The sequence below is a fragment of the Rhinatrema bivittatum genome, chromosome 11 (assembly GCF_901001135.1).
Source record: "Rhinatrema bivittatum chromosome 11, aRhiBiv1.1, whole genome shotgun sequence".
Classification (NCBI taxonomy): domain Eukaryota; kingdom Metazoa; phylum Chordata; class Amphibia; order Gymnophiona; family Rhinatrematidae; genus Rhinatrema; species Rhinatrema bivittatum.
In genome coordinates this window covers 73105634-73129268 of record NC_042625.1, presented here as the reverse complement: position 1 = coordinate 73129268, position 23635 = coordinate 73105634, and the positions used below count along the sequence as shown (strand labels likewise).

Here is a 23635-nt window from a genome sequence, read left to right as displayed (position 1 = left end):
GATACCTTTTGCGGCCTGCTGCTCCAGAATTTTCTTGGTCCTGGGGGTGGTTCCCTTTGGCATGTTGATAATGTACTTGCCCTCCATTTCTGCTGTTACTCTGCGGCGCTTCACAGGAACTGCAGAGCTTTCATCAGAGACTTCGTCCAATGCTGCGGGATCAGGAAGAGCAGTTTAGGAGGAAAGAGCCCAGAGAGTGGTCTAAATCAGACATCCCCAACCTTCCGCCCCCCCCCATCGTGACACACCTGACAGACCACGCTCACATGCGAGACACTGCTCATTGCAATTCACCACGGAAATAGAAATACTGGGCCTGTATTTATTTATTTATTTTGAGAATGATGAGTGAAAGATAAGTACTCTTAACAGAAATTGCATAAATAGTAAACACAAAACTGCCCCACAATATTACTCAGAACCTACAACAAGAACCCATACAAATGTAACCTTCCCCGAGAACATATACAACAAGCCTTACAATATCTGCCTCCCCTAAGACCACATAACCAAGAATCTAGTCCTGATTTACTCACAGGAAAATCCCAGGATTTGCGCTTTTTAGGACCCTGTCTGCCCACAGGAACCCCGTCTACACCAGCTAGAACAGCACAAAGCGTCAGGCGCTACTGACCACACCTAAAGTATTCACATGTCTGTGAATATACCCAATGTACCAAGAAAGCTCAAAGTCAATCTAACAGCTGACGGAGACCACATAAGTGAACCCAGAAAAGTTAAACTCTGGCTTAAAGAACAACATTTTAATGATGTGAGCCACAAAATGTGCATTAGGAGGGACTGAAAACATCCTGAAGAGGGACCCAGAACTAAACATTTTTATATAACGTTTTCTGTTAGACTTTGCCTTCTCTCTCAGCAATAAGGAATTGCATACTGAAACTTCAAAAAGTATGTTTTGTCTCACATTCTGAGGTTAGACTGCCAACTGTGGCAAGAGACTATACGCATCCCATTCCCAAGGAAAGGCTGGGTGTTTTGTAATACATTAAATGTAGTTTTCATGTGTTGTGCATCAGAGATATAATTGCTTTAGAAGCCAAGCAAGTAGTTTCTACTCTGTACCTGCTTGTGCATTCTTCACAGCCATTTTGTTGGAGACTGTGACTGATATTTTGGACGTACTGGTGTCAGGTCTTCGGACGGGTGTGGACGGTGGCGAGTCACGGCTTAAACTGTTTGCAATCATTCTAGTGGCGGCTAGACAGAAAGGAGCAATATATTTCTGATTAATATCATTGCTCAACAAAAAAAAAAAAAGACTTGAGATTGGTAAGTGATTAAAGCAGTTTTAGGCTGTTCAGATTTTCAAGTAAACAAAAAAAACCCCCAAACAAGATTTGCATTTTTATTTTTGGGTTTCTAACATCTAATAAAATCAACACCTACTGGTTTTCCCATCTTCTCTCCAAGCCTTCAACTGAAATAATCATTCAGGCAAATACTCATTTAGTAGAACTCCAGTTTTCAGAAAGAATAACATTCTAATCTCAAGCAGAGATGTCCTGAACTAGCCTAATGGCTCAGTTTCATGCTACAATCCTCTGCAAAATATTTCCTGGTTCAGCAGCTGTGCACTGCCATGGAGATCATCTGCATTTTATTCCCAGGCCTGGCTTCTGGCTCCATGGGCTGATCAGTGCTGGAAATACTAGGTAGATAGTGTTCACTAGAATGGTGTCACAGCCTTTGTACAATAGTAACAACCAAGCAACCAGACTCAGGATGCACACAGGGGGCCTCCTGAATGGAGCTGCTAAGGTTCCTGGCCAAGGACTGTTACTGCAATGGCTGCAATATATTTGGAAAGGGGAATAGCAGGAAAAAAGGCAAGGATTTACTTGGGGGTGGGGGGGGGGGGGGGGGGAAGCTGGCCTTATTGTCCAGTGGCAGGCTAGGCTCAATTCCCAGTCAGATCCTCTAGGCTAGCCAGGGCTTAAGACTCTGAGGAGACAACACTGTGTGGCTTTGGGCATATTATCCTTATTTCTTTGCACACATAATATGAAGGAGAAGTTTGTGGTTTGTTATAGGTGGAATTTGCTTTTAGAATAACTCCCCCTGAGGAAGATCATTAAAGTGGAAACAAGGAACCCTTGTCCACATAATCTGTGGTCAAGTATTTATCATTTGTGTGATCCACTAATAAGCATTTATTATATGGTTTAAGGAGTGCTACATAAGGATCATCTTTGGGAATTTTGAATTGTAATACACATTCATTATATGAGGGACTTGCACTGTACATGTATGTGGTCCTTTAAAAATCTTGTATTATGAAGATATAAATTGCTTATTAACAGTTCATGGGTAAATATTGTAGTAGCCTTATTTCCTTGTACCATACTCTTAATTAAAACTGGGTACCACAGTTCCTCTTCCCGCCTCCTTTGGAAATTCATCTATTAAAAAAAAAAAAAAAAAGTACTGTCTAGGGCTGGCACTGCCATACAGAAGACCTGAGTTTGATTCTTTAAAACATAGGAAGTGCCACGCTAAAGTCAGACTAATAGGCCACAAACCCAATATTTCATTTTGGACAGTGCCCAATCCAGTTCATTTGGAAGCACCCAGTAGATCCTAATTGATGAGCAATACTCATGTGTACCTGGCTAATAATTACTAATGGACCTGTCCTTTAGAAACTTGTCCAAACTTTTTAAACCCATCTACATTATTCATTGTAACTATATCCTCCAACTGCAAAGTCCACAACTTAATTGTGCACGGACTGGAAAATTATTTTTCTTAAAAATTGACTCAGGTCTACCTTTCCCTGGGCTGGCCAGGAGATACCACTAAGGTAGTATTCATAGCTCCCATGTTGGGGGGAAGTGAAGTCAGTCCCAATCAAATCACCATTGTGCAATCTAGTGGCCTATGATTGCAGGGGTCCAGAAAAGATGAGTCTTAGTGCTTGGCTCCATCTGAGTATTGTCACTACAATGACTGGGCTAAGGCAAAAAAAACCCCACAAAACCCAAACAGGTTGTGATTCAGCTGGAAGCCCAAAGCAGCAGGAGGAAATTACTGGGCCCCCCAAAAACCAAAACTGAGGAAGAGTGATGCAAATCCTGTGACAAAACAGAAGCCCCAGTGGAGGTAGGTTCCAAGTAAGTGGAAAGTCCTACATAGCAGGAGAAAATCTTAAAGTGTATCTTACGACTATTAGCATTCCTGCGAAGTTCAGACTGAAGGGTTGACTGGACAGAAGAAACAGATTCTGTGATGGCTTTGCACATATCCTGAAAATAGACAAGAACAGAAGTTTAGCGGCAGCTTCACACTGCAAATGAGTAAAAAACACTTCCATATGCAAGTACAAGGCAGAGAAAGCAAATGTTGCTTACCTGTAACAGGTGTTCTCACAGGACAGCAGGATGTTAGTCCTCACATATGGGTGACATCACAGGATGGAACCCAATCACGGAAAACTTCTATCAAAGTTCCAGAACTTTGACTGGCCCATACTGGGCATGCCCAGCATGGCACTAACCCTGCAGCCAGCAGGGGTCCCCCTTCAATCTTATTTAAAAGCTACAGGCAGTGCCAAAAATAAAATAATAAAATGTTACGAACCCAACACCGCGGGGCGGCGGGCAGGTTTCGTGAGGACTAACATCCTGCTGTCCTGTGAGAACACCTGTTACAGGTAAGCAACATTTGCTTTCTCACAGGACAAGCAGGATGGTAGTCCTCACATATGGGTGAGTACTGAGCTGAAGATGTCCTAACATGCACCAAATGTACCCAAAGGCGTGCAATAGGCACAACAACTGGGGTGGAATTTGGTAGAGGGCATCCTGAACCCTACCGGGCAGGCGGAAGGGTGTAGGTATGTCACGTTGTAAATAGATTACGAAGGACAGACTGGCCAAAGATGGAATCTGGTCTTCCGGCTTTGTCCAAGCAATAGTGGGCTGCAAAGGTGTGGAGAGAACTCCAGGTGGCAGCCCTGCAAATGTCAGGAAACGGCACCGATCGCAGGTGTGCTACTGAAGTCGCCATGGCCCTCACAGAGTGTGCTTTAACACGGTCTTGAAATGGAATGCCCGCTTGCTGATAGTAAAACGATATGCAGTCCGCCAACCAGGAGGAGAGAGTCTGCTTACCCACAGGCTTCCCTAACTTGTTAGGATGGAAAGAGACAAACAATTGAGTGCTTTTCCTGTGGGCAGCTGTTCGGTCTAGGTAGAATGCTAGAGCCCATTTACAGTCAAGGGTATGCAGAGCCTGTTCTCCTGGATTGGCATGGGGCCTGGGAAAAAAGATAGGTAGTATAATGGATTGATTGAGATGAAAATCCGAAACTACCTTAAGTAAGAATTTAGGGTGAGTGCGGAGTCCCGCCCGGTCCTGCAAATGTTTAGTGTAAGGCGGACAGGTAACTAGGGCCTGCAATTCACTAACTCTGTGAGCTGAAGTGATAGCCAAAAGGAAAATCACTTTCCATGTGAGATATCGAAGTTCACAAGAGTGAAGAGGCTGAAATGGTGGTTTCATGAGCCGACCCAAAACCAGATTACGGTCCCAAGAAGGGGCCGGAGGACGTAGTGGATGCTTGATATGGAGCAAGCCCTTCAAAAAACGTGTTACAAGGGGTTGTACTGATATAGGGACATCCCCATCACCTTTATGGATGGTGGCTACCGCACTGACATGCATTCTGATGGAAGAAGTCTTAAGGCCTGACTGATAGATGCCAGAGATAGTCCAGAAACTTCGGGTTTGGACAGGAAAAGGGGTCAAGGGACTGAGAAGAGCACCATGACGTGAACCTTTTCCATTTGTAAGAGTAAGATTTTCTCGTGGAAGGCTTCCGTGAAGCAATCAAGATACGGAAAACTGGTTCAGAGGTTAAGTGGCTGATGGATTAACCTTTCAACATCCATGCCGTCAGGGATAAGGCTTGAAGATTGGGATGGCGTAGGCACCTGTCGTTTTGAGTGATCAGAAGCGGGTCCTTTCCCAAGGGAATGTGCCTGCGGATGGAGAGATCCTGAAGTATTGGAAACCTCACTTGGCGTGGCCAGTGAGGTGCTATCAGGATCATGGTTCCCTTGTCCTGACGTAACTTTACGAGAGTCTTCGAGAGAAGAGGAAGTGGAGGGAATGCATACAGCAGACCGGTTGCCCATGAGAGGGAGAATGCGTCTCTGGGTTGAAGAGTGTTTGCTGCGAATGAGAGAGCAGTAGTTCTCCACTTTGCGGTTTTGTGGGGAAGCAAAGTGGTCTATTCGAGGATATCCCCATTGTTGGAAGATGGAGTTCGCTACCGAGGGGTTGAGAGACGCGACTCAGCTTGTCTGCCAGCACATTGTCCACTCCCAGCAAGTAGGGTGGCCCTGAGGTACATCGAATGGGAGAGAGCTTCCGCCCAAATCTGCACAGCTTCCTGACACAGAAGGAAGGAGCCTGTGCCTCCCTGCTTGTTGATGTACCACATGGCCACCTGGTTGTCCGTCTGAATCAGGATGACTTGATTTGAGAGGCAAACCTGAAAAGCCCTGAGAGCATATCTGATTGCTCAAAGCTCCAGGAAATTTATTTGGTTTTTAGCTTCCTCTGGAGACCAAAATCCTTGTGTCTGCAGATTGGCCACATGGGCTCCCCAGCCGAGGTTGGAAGCGTCAGTGGTGAGAGTAATTTGAGGGTCTGGAGTGGCAAGCCCTGGAGGAGATTGATCTGATTTTTCCACCAGGTGAGAGACAGACGGAGAGAGTCGGTGACGTGAACAACGGTCAACAGGGGCTGAATGGATTGAGTCCATTGTGACCTTAGAGTCCAGTGTATGAGTCTAATGGCCAAGCGGGCCATTGGTGTGACATGGACTGAGGATGCCATGTGTCCCAGGACGACGAGAAATTGGCATGCAGTCGCAGAGTGTTGAGACTGCAGCTGGTGAGCAAGAGACACAAGAGTTAGTGCTCGTTGTCGAGGCAGGAAAGCCTTTGCATGCAAGGTGTCCAAGTCTGCCCCAATGAACGACAAGGTTTGAGATGGGACTAAGTAGGATTTGTCGTAGTTGACGAGAAATCCTAATGAAATTAGAGTGTGTAAGGTTAGATTGAGGGACGACAGAGCAGCTTGCTGAGTGGGAGCCCTGATTAACCAATCGTCCAGGTAGGGGTAGACATGAACACCTTGGGTTCTGAGGAAGGCTGCGACGACTACGAGGCATTTTGTAAAGACTCATGGTGCAGACACTAGGCCGAATGGAAGCACTCGATATTGATAGTGCTTGGGGCCTACTAGAAACCTCAGGTATTTGCGATGAGATGGAGTTATCGCAATATGAGTGTATGCGTCCTGGAGCTCCAGAGAGCAGAGCCAGTCTCCTCTTTGTAGAAGAGGTAGAAGCGAGCCCAAGGTGACCATCTTGAACTTTTCACGCTGGAGGTACTTGTTGAGGGCCTGTAGGTCCAGAATAGGACGAACGCCTCCTGATTTTTTGGGGATTAGAAAGTACCGGGAATAAAACCCTAGGCCGTGCTGAGAGTATGGTACGGGTTCTATTGCTTTGGACTGGAGAAGGAGGGAGACCTCTTGATCCAGAACAATGGAGTGATCGGATGTTCTCCACATCGGTAGAGGTGGGGAGTCTGGAGGCACGGAGAGAAAGTTCAGATGGTAACCCTGAGCAATTATTGCCAATACCCATTGGTCTGAGGTGATTGAGTGTCATATGTTGTGGAAGTGGCACAACTGACCTCCCACTGGTATGTGAGGCAGTGGAATCTGGCTGCTGCTCTCTAGGTGGAAGTCAAAAATCTGAAGCAGGCCCTGGTTGAGGAGCTGCTTGTGGCTTTTGTTTATGTGTTTGATGAGACTGCGGTTTTTGATAAGGTCTCATGGCACGGGATCTGGTTGGTGGCAGGTAGGACTTCTTCGGACGGAAGAAGGACTTCTTAGAGTCCTTCCTGAAGGGAAGTCAGAAGGCATCAGAGAGAGCTGTCTTAGGGTCTCATGATGGTCCTTTAGTTCCACCACCGTCCGTTGAATCTGTTCGCCAAACAGATTATCTCCGACACAAGGCAGGTCAGATAACCTGTCTTGTACTTCCGGGCAAAGGTCAGAAGACTTGAGCCAGGCCCACCTTCTCGTCGAAATAGCAGCTGCAGATATTCTAGTAGAACTATCAAAGATGTTCTGATCTCACGTTTGCCTGCCTCAAAACCCTTGTTTACTAGGGTTTGTAATTGTTCTTGAAATTGCTGAGACAGGGAGTCCGAGAAGTCTTGTATCTGCTTAAAATGATCCTATTATATTGGGTCATATAAAGCTGATAGGCGGCAATTCGGGAGATGAGCATGGACCCTTGGAAGACTTGGCGACCGATGCCAGGTGGAACAGAAGAGTGAGGCTTCGACTTTTTTGCTCTCTTTTGTGCAGACTTCACCACTACAGAGTGGTGATCTAACTGTGATTTCTGAAAGCCTGGAGCTGACTGCAACAAATAGGTAGTGTCAGCTTTCCTGTGGACTGGAGTAATGGAACCAGGATGTTCCCAGTTCTTCTTCAGGAGATCCAGAAGAACCTGGTGGATAGGGATAGAGGTGATTACTTTAGGGGCATCCATGAATTGGAGCAACTCCATCATCTGGTGCCTATCATCCTGTTCAGTCTGTAATTGGAAGGGAACCAAGTCAGACATTTCCTTCACAAAATTTATAAAGGAGAGGTCCTCTGGAGAAGAACGCTTCCTACTTTCAGTGGGCGAAGGTGGTGAAGGTAAATCGGTGTCTGGAGAGGAATAATCTGTCCAGGTGTTGTAGGGATAAGCACCTGTCCCTCTAGGAATTAGAGGGGGACAGGGTGGTGGAATACCTGAAGGTCCTGGTCTAGGCTCCGAAGGAATCTGAGGAATTATCGGAGGCACCGATGAAGGCATCGAAGGCATCGATGGATGTCTCGGCATCGATGGTTGGATTGGTGGCGAGGGACTTATCGGCATCGATGGCTGAGGCAGAACTCCAGATGGAGGGATGCGGAACGGTGTTTCTCCTCCCGATGACACTAAGTGGGGAGGGCACCGGAACCATCAGAGACCTGGGATCCATTGGTGGAAAAGCGGCCATGAGCACTTCCATCCTGGAGAACAGCAGTGCCAGCGCTGCCGGAATCGGGTCGATAATCGGTTCCGCAATCGGTACTGGTGTTGGTGCCGGAGGAACCTGAAGTCGTTGCATTGCCTTGTCGATGGCCTCCTGAACCATCCGGTCCAGTTCTTCTCTGAGACCTGGAGCAAGCAGCCCCGGCTTCAGAACAGAAGAGGGAGGCAGAGGCATAGCCGGAGGGACCACCATTAAAGGCAGAGTCGCGGCTCCTGATCCCCTGTCGGGTGAGGGTTGCCTCGGTGACCTGGTCGCAGAAACGGTCAGTGCCTTTTCTGGACGGGGTTTCTTCGACAGCGGCTCGGACGATGGCTAGGTCAATGATTTCGCTCCCTCGATGGTCCGAGATTTACGGTGTGGATGGCGATGTTTGTCCCTGCGATCCCCTCGGTCCTGAGGGGGGAGTAGAGGGTGTCGATGCCGGGCAGTCACCAGCCGGTGGTCGATGCTGGCATGAAGTTGACTGTGCCGGCTCTGATGACGTCGATGCAATGGACGGAGTCGGGGTTTGAGTACGGAAGAGAAGTTCCATCTTCTCCATTCTGGCCTTGCGACCTTTTGGTGTCATTAGGGCACATTTGGTGCAGGTCAAGACATCATGCTCATGTCCTAGACACATTACACAGACTTTATGGGGATCTGTGATAGACATGGTGCGGGTACAATCTGGGCGGTAATCGATAGAAAACGGGTAAAAACTTACCGGAGTACCGCGGTCTGAAAAAAGTTAGAGGAGAGACCCCTGTGGAGCAAATTAATTTTTAGTAATTCTGTGAGGAAAATTCCTGTCAGGAATCTCTGCAGAGCTCCTTTACCGCGAGGCTACTGCTGTGCAGAAAAAAGAAGACTGAAGGGGGACCCCTGCTGGCTGCAGGGTTAGTGCCATGCTGGGCATGCCCAGTAGGGGCCAGTCAAAGTTCTGGAAACTTTGACAGAAGTTTTCCGTGATTGGGCTCCATCCTGTGATGTCACCCATATGGGAGGACTACCATCCTGCTTGTCCTGTGAGAACAGTAGGTAATTTATCAGTAAGAAATTTACATAACTGGTCAGGCTGAAATAAAAGTAAGTATGTGTCAATTCTTTAAATTTAATGACACACTTGCAAGGAAACTTGAGGAAGAATAATGCTCCAAGCTGTAGTACTCTATGTTTTAATTCAAGGAACTGCTTCCTCCTCAATTGAATTTCCTTGGCTAAGTCTGGGAATATTTGAACATTCATACCAAGAAACATTTGCTGCTGATTTCTGAAATACATTCTGAGGACCCAATCACGATCATAATATCCTTTCTATTGGATTCTAAGTGTAGATGGTTGGGCCACTTCTTCAGTAGATGTTTCCAAAATCTCAGAAATATTCAGTGATGATAACTGTTGCATTTCTCCACCTTCTATAGGGATCTTTTTCTTAGAAGGGAGATAATAGATCTTCGATAAAGGAGGTAATGTGGCTTGTGGTATTTTTAAAACTTCCAAAGCAAACTTTAGCCACATCTCATTCGGTGAAACAGTTAATTTCTTAGGGAAATTACTCTTAAGTTTTTATTCCGCTGATTATTTTCCATATTTTCCAATTTTCTTAGGAAATATAAATTGTCTTTTACCAAATTTTGACAATATTTTTTCATATCTCCCGTCTCCAGCTTCAAAACATCTATTTCCTGTTTAGCTCCGGTTTGCTTCTTTTAATTTATTTACTTGCTTTTGTAACTGTCCCACTTTCTTTACTGTTGGGCTAATCTGTACAGTCATATTTTTATTCAGTGCCTCAACAGCTAACCAAATTGCCTCCAATGTAAATACTTCAGGTCTTACCAGAGGTGTTAATGTTACTTCATATTCCTGCAAATCTCCTTCCTCTAAGTCTCCTCCGCTGTGCCATGAGACCAGCTCCTCCAGAGACTGCAATTCTCCTTCATGTGTTTCTCCACCTTCGGACCAGAGGGCTCCTGGTTGAATCGCTCTGGCCGGCTCTTCCTCAGACCTTCGCAAGACCCCCTCCCTGGCATCATCCGGGAACAATTCCATCCGGGTCAGGTTAGCAGTTCTACTCGCCGCTGGGTTCTCAGGGGTAGTCCTTTCAGCCAGTGATAGCGATGTTATCGAATCATGGAGGGCGCTGGCTGCCAACGCGTCTCTTCGGTGTTCCTCCTGCGATTCCTCCCCCGGCTCTCCATTCCTTCTTGTAATGTGCGCATCCATCGGCCCTCTTATCTGGCCCGTCGACAAGGCTTCCGAATTCAGCCCTTCGCAGGCCCTCTGCTTGCGCCCCGAGTGAGGCATTTGGAAATCGTAATGAGGTAAGTGAGAGGAGAGAGACTCAGCACAGCTTCTCTCTAGCGAGCCATCTTGGATCTCTTCATGTGGTCCTTTTCTGCGGTCATTTCTATGTTCTCTATGACTTTAAAAGGGAAACTATGAAAATGAGGGGAGTAGTTAGAAATTAAAAGGAGCCATTGCAAGGGTTAAAAGTCTGCAGGAGGCATGTGGGACTGTAAAAAGTACAATTTTGGAAGCCCAAATAAAATGCATTCCCTAAATTAGAGTTCAAAACCAACATCTTCCACAATGTCTAAATGGTGCTGTGAAAGAGGCCATTAAATGTCAAAAGGGCATCCTTTAAAACTGGAAAGCAAGACCTAACAGAAATTAGAAAAGGTACATAAGCACTGGCAAGTTAGATGTAAAACCTTAATAAAGCAGGTCAAGAGAATTTGAGGAATGACTCAAGGGGGCAATAACTAATCATAAAAAGCTTTTTCAAGTAAATGAGGGAGGATAAGACCATAATAGAAAAAAAATTATTTGCTTTGGTCTTTACTGTGAAAGATTTTTTTTTTTTTTATGAATTGCTTACACCAAGGCCCTAAGCAATAAACAAGAACCCAATAAAATACATAACAGCATACTTAAAAAGAACAAAAGTTAAATTAGCACAAGTATGAAAGATTACATAGATGCTGCTAAAATAACACAAATACCAATATGACACATGAACTCAGCAATAAGCTTGCCAGAACAGAAATGTTTTTAACATTGCCTTAAATATTTTTGTGCACTCTAAGTCACAAAGCCTTAGAAAGAGAATTCCAATGAATGAGAATCGCAATCAAAGAGTGCACACTCTTGTCATCACCAGTCTAGCTTACTCGGGAGAGGGAATAATCAAAAGGCCTCTTTGTGATGACGTGAGAGAATGTGTTGGGTTGTAAACCCTCAAGGCATTAGCCCAAGACAGGGAGTCTAGCTTTAGTAATTTATGTGCCATCATTGCCACTTTATAAATAACACTATTTTGAATATTAAGCGAATAAAGGTTGCTCAGGACAGGTGTGATGTGATCTCTATGATTCTCCCCTGAAAAGTGAGCAGCTGTGTTTTGCAATAATTGCAGGGCCCTTTATGTGCGGTTTAGAAGGTTCACTTACAGAGCATCTAGAAAAGTTAAAAATGGACGCTTGGAATTATTGTGCGGAAGTCATGACATTCTAACAGGACCTTCAGGTCTTGTACAACACAGAGCTTAGAGAATAACAATGTTCATGTGCAGTTTACACGATAAAATGCAAATCCATCCAAAAACCTAAGTTTTAAACACAGGGATAGGATTGGACATGCAAAATTGTCAATGGTAATGGATTTTGGAAGAATAGTGACAAATAACGACTATGTCTTGCCAAGTGGGTTGTACACAGATAAAGAATTGAATATTGTCTGCGTACACCCGATATCCTTTGAAGAAGCCTGCTAGAATTTTGCAAATTGGTGTGATATAGATATTTAAAAGTATTGCAGAAAGCATGGAGCCTTACAAGACATCAGTCGAAATAGATCATTGAAAATGACACTGACCAATACTCAGCAAAAGATAATTAGTCAAATAAGAGCGGAACCAAGAAAGCGGTACACCTGAGACACTCCATTCTGTTGAACGGTAAAGATGTGGTCCAACGTGTCAAACACTGATATATCCAACAAAACAAGGATTTAGCTGTTCCCACTGTCAAAACCCCCTTCTGAAGGTGTCAACCAAGGAAACCAAAAGGGTTTCTGTGCTTAGAGCTCTTCTGAAGCTGAACTGACAAAGGTCAAGAATCTGACATTCAAAATCAGTTAATGTAATACTACCAGTTCAAGCAACTTGGGTAAAAAAAAAAAAGCCAAAGAGATTGTCCTATAGTTTAACAAATCAAGGGGGTTCAAACCATCTTTCTTCAAGAGGAATCTAATAGAGGCCCTTTTTAAGGAAGAGGGGATCACACTTTCAGACAGAGAGAGATTAATGGTTGTCATCAGAAAGGGAGCAGCACTCTCTCTGGAGGCTTTCGGAACAGAAACATTACATATGTTCAATGGACAAAAGGAAAGGTTGACAATGAAAATACATCCCTTCACTTCAATGGCGGACACATAATCAAACAATTCCTAGCCTGAAGAAGGGAATAAAGGCATATCAAGGTACCAAAGCAGAACATATGGAAAATTTGCAACCAAATTTGAAACTTTAGAAGTAAAAAAAAAAAATCATAGCCATACCAGAATCACTCTTTGTAGGGGATGAATCAGAAAGAACTGAAACAAATATGGATCTCAAAGAGAGGCTGGAGCAACTGACAACACTAAACAGTAACAAGTCACCAGGACCAGATGTATTCATCTCAATGTTATAAAGGAACTCAAATATAAAACTGCAGACCTGCTACAGGTAATCAATAAATTACCATTCCAATCTACCTCTGTACCTCAGGACTGGAGGGTAGCCAATGTGTCAATTTTCAAAAACAGCTTTAGGGGTGGCCAGATTTACTGTAGACCAGTGAGTCCTCTATCAGTGCTGGGTTAAATGGTGAAAGTTATTGCTAAGAATAAAATTATTGGTTACATGATGCATATCCAATTGGGGAGACAGGGGGATGAGTCCCCAAAGTACAGGTGAAGAAGTCTGCACTTCTGGAAGCCCCGTAGAAATATGCTTGCAAAAATGGCAAACACTAAGCTGGAAGAGGTAGTATTGCCATCTTGTCCTGCTAAGGAAAAGGCAATGCAGAGCTGGCCGAGCAGGGTGGAGAAATTTGATCTTGTCTACAAGATATTGTCAAAAGAAGTTAGAAGAAAAATAGACAGCTTAACAGCAGATATATTATTTACAAGATAAGATATCAAGAATTACAGTAAGAATGGGAGTTGCTGAGAAAGTCAGTTCTGTAGAAGATAAGTTACCAACATGGAAAAGTTAACTTAAAAATTCCTAAGACAATTGGAACTGCAAGCTGCCAAGTTAGATGATTTAGAAAATAGATCAAGGAGGAATAACCTCAAAATTATGGGCATGCCAAGAAGTGGCAGATTCAGAAATGGAAATGTTTGACCTTGAGTGGGTAAAAATGTCTTTGGAGACCACAAAGTCTATAATAAATTGATAGTGGAAAGAGATCACAGAATCCCAGCAAAAGCACCATCATCTGGGGCTCAACCAAAGGTAATTATGGTCAGAATCCTCAGTTTTTAAGATAAAGTGAAGTTTATGAATCTTGCAAGGAAGAAAAAGGGCAGCTATATTATAACTTGGCAAAGATGGCTCTCTTTTCTGATTATTCTCTGGATGTTCAAAAGAAACAAGTTTATAGAAGTAAAAAAGAAACTGTGAAGTTTGAAACCATGGCATACTTAGCTTTCAGAGAGGGAAGTCTGATATCTAGAAAGCGAGCAACAAAAGCTGTCTGAAAACTCCTGAAACATGTGTTATTTGCAGCCAGTTTGGGATGAGCCAATGATCCCGGAAAAGGGGGGGGAGTAAGGGGCACTTCCCAACCCCACCACCTCCCCAAGATCAGAGAGCCTGCTGGTTTCTGCCACTTTTCTTGCTGGTCAGCGATGTGGAATTGGGAAAGTAAACATTTGGAAGATGGAAGGATCTTGGTGGATCCTGTGCTAAGCACACATTTTCCAGTCTGTGCAGTTTTTAATTTCAGATATATTAGCATATTAGCTTTCTGCATTGGGAGTGAAAAAAAAAATTAGCTTGTGCATTAGGAAATTATGTACTGAATTTCAGTGTAGTTATTATGCTCAGCTTTCTGCAATGGCTATTTGTTTGATTTGTATTTTTTGTTTTATAGATAGATATGGTCCCACTATTAGATTTGTTAAATTTTAGAGAAGGGGTATTTTCTTGATTTCTTGGGTTAGTTTTGTTTCATTTAGAATTGTCAGAGAAAAGAATGTCTAAAGATAGTGTTTGTGCAGTTTTTGCATAATGCTCCAGATTACGGTTGTTTCTGTATTTTATTCTATTTGTATTTTTAGCTTGGTTCAATAAAACGTTTAAAACGTAACCAAAGAGCAATGTATTACAAATCTTTATTCATCTTAAGAAGCAGAATGTAGATGTTCTTTTACAGGAAACTTAGCAGTTAGAGGATGGATGGGATGTGTATTTGACTTTTTTTTTTTTTAAACCAATAATGTTACAGGAACTGCCTGTATTATGAATATCACTGCAATTTCTTAAGATACTGCTGATCGAATAAGGTTTGATTGCAACCGGTCTCAAACTCTGAATCCTTTATAGTCATATCTGTGTGCTCTCCTTGCCTACCTGTTGCCCTGTCTTGCTATTACCTAGTCCTGCCTTGCCCTCCTGGTCCCTCAGAGTCTTGTCTTAGTTTAGTCTGTCCGTCTCTGATTCTTGGTTCTGACCCCAGGCTTAGACACAGAACACTCTTGACCGTCACCTGCCCTGGCCTGGAACCTGATACTGTCTGTTTGCTGTCTCCCCTGACCACTGCATGACTTCCTCCAGGATCCTCGCCTAAGACCTGCTGGCCCCTGGAGCCGAAGGATTCAACCTGCGGGGAACGGGGCTGGTATAGATAAAGCCCAGTACTAGTCACAGTAAAAGCGAGTCCACCTGTTGTTGGCATGGCCTAGTAGGTTAGCTTGCTAGGCTGCGCCAACTTCGCCACAGCCCAAGGGCTCACATCTGTGACACCAAGTGCATGTATTTATAAATTGTTTCAATGGTAATATTTGTTGAATGGGATGGGGAAGGAGTGGTTGAAAGTTTTTGTAATAGTTGGTGTTCTGTATTTGGATATATATGTTGTAATAAACAAAGATATTGAGAGGAAAAAAAGATACAGAGAAGGGCAACAAAAATAAAAGGAATGAACTGCTCCCATCATGAAGAGACGCTAAACAGGTTACAGCGTTTCATCTTGGAGAAGAGATGGGATATGATAAAAGTTTATAAATTGTGAGTGGGGTGCAACATAACTACAGGCCCCTAAATTTACTCTTTCAAAATAGTCAAGGACTAGGGAACACTCCATGAAACTAACATTTAAAACAAACTAAGAACGTATTTTATCACTCAACACACAATTAAGCTATGGAATTTGTTACCAGAGGATGCGGCCAAGGAAGCTAGCATAGCAGAGTTTAAAACTGGTTTGGACAAGTTTCTGGAAGAAAAGTCCATAATCAATTATTGGCCAGATATACCTGAGGAAAGCCAAAGCTTATCCATGTGAGTGGACAATAAGAAATGAATTTATTTTGGAATCTGCCAAGTATTTCCTGGACAGCTGGACTATTCACCATCCAAGACAGAATGCTGGATTAAATGGACCCTTGGTTTGACCCAACATGACACCTCATGTTCTTATGTACTTTTCCCAATAGGGATCCTCCCCGGGCAGTTACTAAAGTAAGCATTACGATAAGTCTTCCCTGAATAGAATGCTACAGTACATGCTTAACCTGTTCATTATTTCAAGGCTCCAAAGTCATTACTCAGGCATAAGTTCAGCAAAATGAGAAAAAAAAAGACTGTCAGGAACACACACTTTTACAAAAGGAGATTTTTCCCAGCTGCAAGCTTACACTGATCAATCCAACTGATTTGGAGGGGATTTTATGACCATGGTTCAGAGCTGGCTTCCGCTATAGGACAATAAAACCTTTACTATGGTAAGATTGCTTGTTTTATTGGTCTTTTCTATTTATTCCAAATACCTGGTATGAAATTCAGGTGCATTGCATTTAGTTTAAAAAATGTCAATCAGCTTTTAAGGCCACACCACCGTACGAATGGATTTTCTGTGATCTTGGAAGTTCATGTACCATATGCTCTCTGTATAATGCCAGTTCAATACATTTCACAGTCTACAAAAAAAATAGTTTTTCGCCAGGAACCATGAACTTCTAGCATACCAAAAATATAAATTAAAAAAATGCATACAGAAAACCTCAAAATCAGTCTCACCTGTCTGTGCACAACCTTCGCGTGTTTGAGGATGGCAATGATATCTCCCACAACTGTAATCCCCAGCTCGTTCATGATCTCCTTGTTTAGGTCCATCAGCATATTCTTCTGAATCCTCCAGAGGGGAAAAATAATAAGAAGTATCACCATGTTGAAAAGTCTATTGCCAGGGCCTGAAACCAGTGCTGTTCCATCCTGACTTGTATGCTAATCTTAAAAGCAAAACCTCTGCTTTGAATCTGTAATCTGATGAACGCTATGCCAGGGCAGCGTCCTGACAACCTCCACATCAGGACATTCTTTAAAATTACCATTTCCTTACCCTTTCATGTCCAAGTGACATCATGAGCAACCATGAGGAATTTTGTTTAAACATATACCTTGGTTCTGAGAGAAATGAAGGACAGAGGAAAACAAATTTGCTTATCATAAACAGCAGGATGAATTAGCCATGACACGCGGGTGACGTTCAGCGGCACCAAACAGACCCTTCTCTCCAACCTCATGGAGCTTTTCGCTCTCTTGACCATGTGCGGAAATTCCCAAACATGCGTGGCCTCGTGAGTTTCCTCAGTCGATTTTAGAGCTAATTCTAGCTAGGTAGTTGACTCTGTAGAGAGGCAGGTGGGTAACAAGCATGGCTAATTCAACTTGCTGTCTACAGAGAACACCGATTACGGTAAGCAAACGTCCTTTCTCTGTTGAAAAACAGGGCTGAATTAGCCACAACATATGGGGAGTCCCAAGTTGAGGGTTGCAGTGGAGCGTTTACTGAATAAGCAACCTGAACCCCATTGTGAAGACTACATTACTGGATGAAGAGGCTATGCAAAACTGCTTGTCTGAATCAGTCAAACTGTCCAGACTGGCTGATGCAAAAAGGTGCTTTCAGCAGAACGCAGTTTTATCTGTAGTTGTGCATGTATTGTGTGCCCATAAATCTTATTGCTGATGCAGTAAGGAGTTTTACATGCACAAAATGTGCATCTTGCTTAGCGCCCTCACATTGAAAATCTCATGCAAATGAGGGCATTAAGCATTACCCCCAAATGCAGAGAGTTGTGCTGGCCTAATCCAGGTTTTCGTAGCAGTGAAAACTTTACTCCTGATCAGAGATGAAGTAAAATTTCCAGCACTGATCCTGTCTGCCTAATACCTTACATGAAACCACATTGTGAATCTGGACAACAAGAAACATGGACAAGGTAAAAGAAGACCCGACACAATCAATAAAAGTCTGCCTAAATAAAGGTAAATATGGGGAAGAATATTTAAAGAGAAACAGAGCAAGCTACATAACTAAAGAATCTAAAAAAATAATCCAAAGTAACCTTGTACTGATAAAAAGGAACATAAAAAACACATCCATAAACAATCTACTAATGATAACATTCTTTCTAGTAAACGCACACTCAATCACAAAAATGTTTCCAATAGTCACAGACCTACTATATGACAATAAACCAAACTTCACTGCAATTACTGAATCATGGTTAAAAAAAAATCTAAATACAGTTCTAAAAAATCAAATAGCACATAGAAATTATGATGTTCTTTCAATTCCCAGAATAAATAAAAGAGGGGGGCGGACTACTACTATTATTGAAAAAGCCTTCAAATGTAAAATAATTCCAATAACACCCCCAATAAATCACAAAATTGCAATTTTCGAGACAGTCTACAAATATGCCTTATTTACTGTCCACTAAGCCTCCTTGAACTAAACATCTCCCTGCTAATTGAGTTCCTAACACACTTAAATATCTCTAAACCTATCATAGTGTTAGGAGATTTTAACCTTCACATGGATGTTCAACCTTTATCAAATACCTGCCAGACTCTTATGGACACAATGACAGCACTAGGATTCTTACTAATAACTGACAAATCAACACACAAAGCAGGACACTCTCTTGATCTAACTTTCATCAACCACAACTGTTCAGAACATGTTAAAACCGATTACACTCAAATTCCTTGGTCAGACCACTTCCTCATCTAGTCCAACATCGAATTTCTTGAACCACAAATAAAACATAACTTAAAACCTACAGAATCCAAGTATCAACCACCGTACAATATAGAATAGCTAAAAGACAAACTAGAAGAAAAAAAGTACAGATCTTGATTACAAAGACTGCAGTTCCGCAACGGAAGCATGGTTAGACACAACCAGCAAAATAGCAGATGAAATAAACCCCATCAAATTAATACGTAACAAAGAAACAAAACAAAATAATCCTTGGCACAACGAAAAGATAAAAGATGCAAAGAGAAACCTCAGAAAAAAAGAAAAAGAATGGAGAAAGTACAAAACAACCAAAACACTAACTAAATTTAGAAAACACCTAGCATTTTACAAACAATCTTTGACGAAAAAAAAAAAAAAAAAAAAAAATATATATATATATATATATATATTACAGCAATAAAATAGAAAAGTTTGCTAATAATCCAAGAACCTTATTCACCATAGTATCAAATCTCACCAATCATAAAGCAGAATCACTTCAAAACCTGCCAGAACAAAGATGCAATGAAATAGCAAAATTCTTCAGTGTCAAAATTCCAAATACCACCAAGCAAGAAATTAAAATGTAAAAAAGAGATGTAACACAATGGTCTTCATTTAATGAAATATCAGACCTGGAAGTAGAATCCATACTAAAAAACTTAAACCCGGCGCCACATATAATTGACTCACTACCAACTTTGACATAAAAAAAGCAGCTAACACTGTCTCCCCAATATTAGCTAAAATAATAAACCTATCCTTAGAAGAAGATACAGTGCCAGATATATTGAAAGAAGCAATTATAAAGAAAAAAAAACCAGTGATCCCCTTATTCTGAGCAACTATCGCCCAGTCTCAAATCTACCCTTAATAGCTAAATTAATAGAAAAAACCGTACAGAAACAACTAGCGGAACACTTAGACAATAACAATATACTGTATCCGTGGCAGCATGGTTTTTGCAAACACTATAGCACAGAGACATTGCTGTTCTCACTAACTGACAATATTCTAAGAGGATTCGACAGCGGAAAACATTACATTCTTATAATGCTAGACTTATCAGCAGCCTTCGATACAGTAAATCACAAAATACTATTAAAAAGACTAAAAGAAATAGGATTACACAGCAAAACAATAAAATGGTTCAGTTCATATCTAAACCATAGATTCTTTCAAGTTCAGATAAAAGACGTAATATCAGACAAATTTAATCTTGAAACAGGAGTACTGCAAGGATCAGCCTTGTCCACAACTCTCTTACATTTACATGCTGCCTCTATGCCATCTATTAGCAGGACTGGGAATTACACACTACATATATGCAGATGACATTCAACTAATTCTACCAATTGATGATACAATTGAGAAAACATTAAATCTAGCTAATATGTACCTAGATATTATCAAACAGCTGTTAAACCAAATGGAACTAGTTATTATTAACATCGAGAAAACAGAATTTCTACTTAGTACAGAAAAACATTGAGGTCATCCAAACCACAATTATACTCAAAAACAACCAGAAAATTGAACTAGCCGAAAAGGTATGGAACCTCGGAATAATAATGGACACAGAACTCAGTTTAAAACAGCACATATCACTAAAAGTAAAAGAAGGTTACGCAAAACTCATGATTCTCAGAAAACTAAACTCCTTACTAACACCTGTAAATTTTCGAACAGTGCTCCAGGCACTAATATTCTCTAGCACTGACTACTGTAATGCCCTCTTACTAGGACTCCCACACACAACGTTAAGACCACTTCAAATACTACAAAACTCTGCAGCAAGAATATTGACTGGTAAAAGAAGGAGGGACCATATCACTAAAACTCTAGCAGAGTTACACTGGTTACCAATAGAACACAGAATACAATACATAACCCTATGTACAATACATAAACTAATACACGACGAAAAGGCAGACTGGCTGAACACAGCTCTACGGGGACATGTCCCACACAGAAACCTGAGATCAGCCAAAGTAGTACTCCTAACCATTCCTTCAGTTAGGACAGCGTGACTAACCCAAGTTAGAGAAAGGGCATTATCATTAGCAGGCCCTACACTGTGGAACACAATGCCACTAGAGGTCAGATTACAAAAAGACCTCAAAACCTTCAAAAAGAGTTTAAAAACCTGGCTTTTTAAACAAGCTTTTTACAAAGAGAAAGGAGACTAGAAAGTATGCAGGATCAGGCAGAAGATCACCAGCACACAGCACTGTTCTCAACGTGTGCATTGTAGTAACTTACTAGTTTATCTCACGGCTAACTTAATAGAATTAAACAGCACGAGAATTATACCTGTAAGTAAGTAACTTACATGTACATATGGTCAAGATTTACCTCATTCAACAAATAAAAAGTTTTCACGACCCGATGTAACCGTATCTATTGGCACTTCTTAGAATGTACTACCGTACACATTTAAACAATTTTAATTTATGTGCCTGTATGTAAACCGTTGTGATGGTATATAAACTTAACGACGGTATAGAAAAGATTTTAAATAAAGTGAAAATCAAATTTTAACAAAAGAGGTGGTGTTAGCAGTAATGTTTCCATCTGTCTTTCCTCGTGCTCCTCTCTACCTCCCTCTCCATTTTCCTTGACGTCCTTTTCTTCCTCCCACACCTGCTTTAGATTTTATAGGTGGTGGTTTAATTTTTTGCGAGTTTTTTCATTGTGCTGTTAGATGAGCCACAACACTTTCCCTATTCACTTCCACATTCAGCTCTAGCCCAAATGCATCTGCTGATGCTCTCCTACCCCCACTCCAAGTTACCCTTTGCCCAATGTGGGTTTTGGGGTTTCTCTGTAATAATTTTTTGAAGATTACCACCAAACTGGTTAATCTTTGACTGCGGAGACTTTTCCAGAGGTTCTTATAGCTACTGTGATTCATCCAATTTTAAAAGAAAGGAATTACTTGTTCTGGGGATTTGGAAAATTTTAGACCAATTTCCAAATTTGACATCATTAGGGAAATTAATAGAGAAAGCTGTTTTTAGGCAACTGAAAGATTACTTGCACGATCATAATATCTTGCACCCAAATCAAAGTAGGTTTAGAACTGATTATAAGCACTGAAACAGTTTTACTTTATCCATTCTCTTCAAATATATCTAACCTTCATTTAGATACCTACCTAAGCCTAATTATATTTTATTAGCAACCAGATACCGACCCATGTAGTAATCACATTGTCCTAATAACACCTACTAGCTAGAAAGGAGCGCATGTGATCTTCAAAGAAAGATAGTACTCATTCCTTGCTTTTCACTTTTTCTCCACTACACATGAACCAAGTGCTGTGGGCAAGAGTAGAGGGTGATTATTCAAACTGTTTTAAACACTGCAGCTTGCTTTGGTCAGCAGGTTTCACCATTATGAGCGGTATTTTTCCAGACTGGTCCTGCAGTAGCCAAACATTCACTGCCATGTCACTTCAACACTCAGCTCCAAAAACCATATTCAATCATTTCTTCCCCCCTGAACTTTTAAATTACAGTGCTGACTTCATGTTATATCACATTATTTCAAACTTCTAGACTACAGAAAAAAATTAGTTAATTGCATTTGATGGATCGCTTTTAAGAAAAATCAAAGTGATTTACAATAAAATCAAGATGAGCAAACTAAAAAACCTTCATAAAAACATTAATTAAAACATAAGACTTGAAATATAAACAATACATTATAAAAACAATTATAAAAAGGATAAAAGTTTATGGAAAAGATAAGAAACTCAAACAGGAAAGGCCTTGCAAAACAGAAAGGACTTCAAAAGTTTTCTAAATCTAAGATACTGTTTCTCAAATCAAATTGTGAGAGGTAAAGAGTTCCACAATACAGGGAACCAGAAAAGCAAAGGACATTTCACAGGTGCCCTCGTAAACAATGTCTTTGAAAGTGGGGATTCAAACTAAATCATGTTGGGAAGAGCAAAGTGCACATCCTGTAACATAAGGTATTAAGAGATGGCCAGATATGAAAGGGTACCAGAATATAAGCTTTATAAGCCGAACATCCAATCAAACTGGCTGTGGCAGGAAGTGAGGAGCCAATTGAGGTCACGCTACCCCAAAAAGCCAGATAAGGCCTCCAAACCTGAACACCACTCAATAGATCCTTATCTTAGGGGTTGAACGCAAGATCAAGAATTGCACAGCAGGTGCACAAAGGAAAACAAGCAGTCTGATCTACAGAATAATTTGGGCTTAAATCGATGCCCTAACAAACATTTGCATTCAAAACAGAATATTACATGGTCTCAGCATTGTTAACAAACAGGCCCAATGTAAACCAGATCTGAATGAACTGGATACTATTAAATTTAAAAAAATAATAATAATAAATTTCCTGCTAACACTCAGTCTGCTCTTACCTATTATCCACAAACATCACTGCATAGTTCACGGCTGGCCCTGGTGGGATACCAGCTTCCTTAAAAAAGTGAATCCATTCAGAAGTTGCTAAAACAAAAGAGATGAATGTGAATATGTTGCACTAGATATTCCATGATGAGTAAGAAACAAGGTAAAGGTCAGCTGGGGGTAGGGGATGACATCTTAACCTATGTCAGAGAATAAAGACTTAAAGGCTTGTTGGCAGGTGTCACATTACAAAGCATTCACCAGCATACCACCAGTTGATTAATGTCATTTCTGACATACTTGCTAACATGCCTGTATCTCCAAGTCAGGAGATTTTTGGGACGCTAAAAAGTGTTTGAAAAATATACAATGATCCTTCCCTATGAAAGGCTGTAGGCCAAGAGATCTGTCAAAGATGACGCATTACTGGTAGAATGTGAGTGCTACAGATTCAGTACAGTTTCTTTGGAAGACGACCATCACAGTTCGGGTGGGGGGGAGGGGGAGGGCAGGCAGGGGATGCCAGTGTGCAGTGGAAGTCTAGCTGGGAATTACCTCTTGTACTGTACACATGGTGGCAGAAAAAGACCATATGGCTATCTCAGCCCTGTATTAAGCAAAATAAGCACATGCATAGGGCAACAAGGGGAAAGGGAGCACCACAGAGTGCTGAAAATTTGCATTTTTTAACTGTTGCCCCCTAGTTATAAGTAAATAATTTGCTTATATTGCTTACTGCTATTTAGTGTTAAATAAATTTAAAAAAAAAGTGTAATATAGTTGTGGGGTCTGGCCTGGGGGATGGCTGGAAGAAAGCTGAATTTTTAATTTCTTA

General features: G+C 41.6%; 1 protein-coding gene across 3 annotated transcripts in view; it reads right to left on the bottom strand.

Moving 5' to 3' along the window:
• Positions 1–23635, bottom strand: part of C11H19orf47 (chromosome 11 C19orf47 homolog) — a 45541-nt gene that overhangs the window by 6391 nt on the left and 15515 nt on the right. For all 3 annotated transcript variants that reach the window (XM_029571526.1, XM_029571527.1, XM_029571528.1), the window contains exons 4-8: positions 22812–22899; positions 16405–16519; positions 3185–3266; positions 1087–1221; positions 6–152 (exon numbers count right to left, since the gene is read on the bottom strand). In XM_029571526.1, the coding sequence (XP_029427386.1) occupies positions 6–152; positions 1087–1221; positions 3185–3266; positions 16405–16519; positions 22812–22899 (567 nt within the window). The remainder of the gene's footprint in view (positions 1–5; positions 153–1086; positions 1222–3184; positions 3267–16404; positions 16520–22811; positions 22900–23635) is intronic.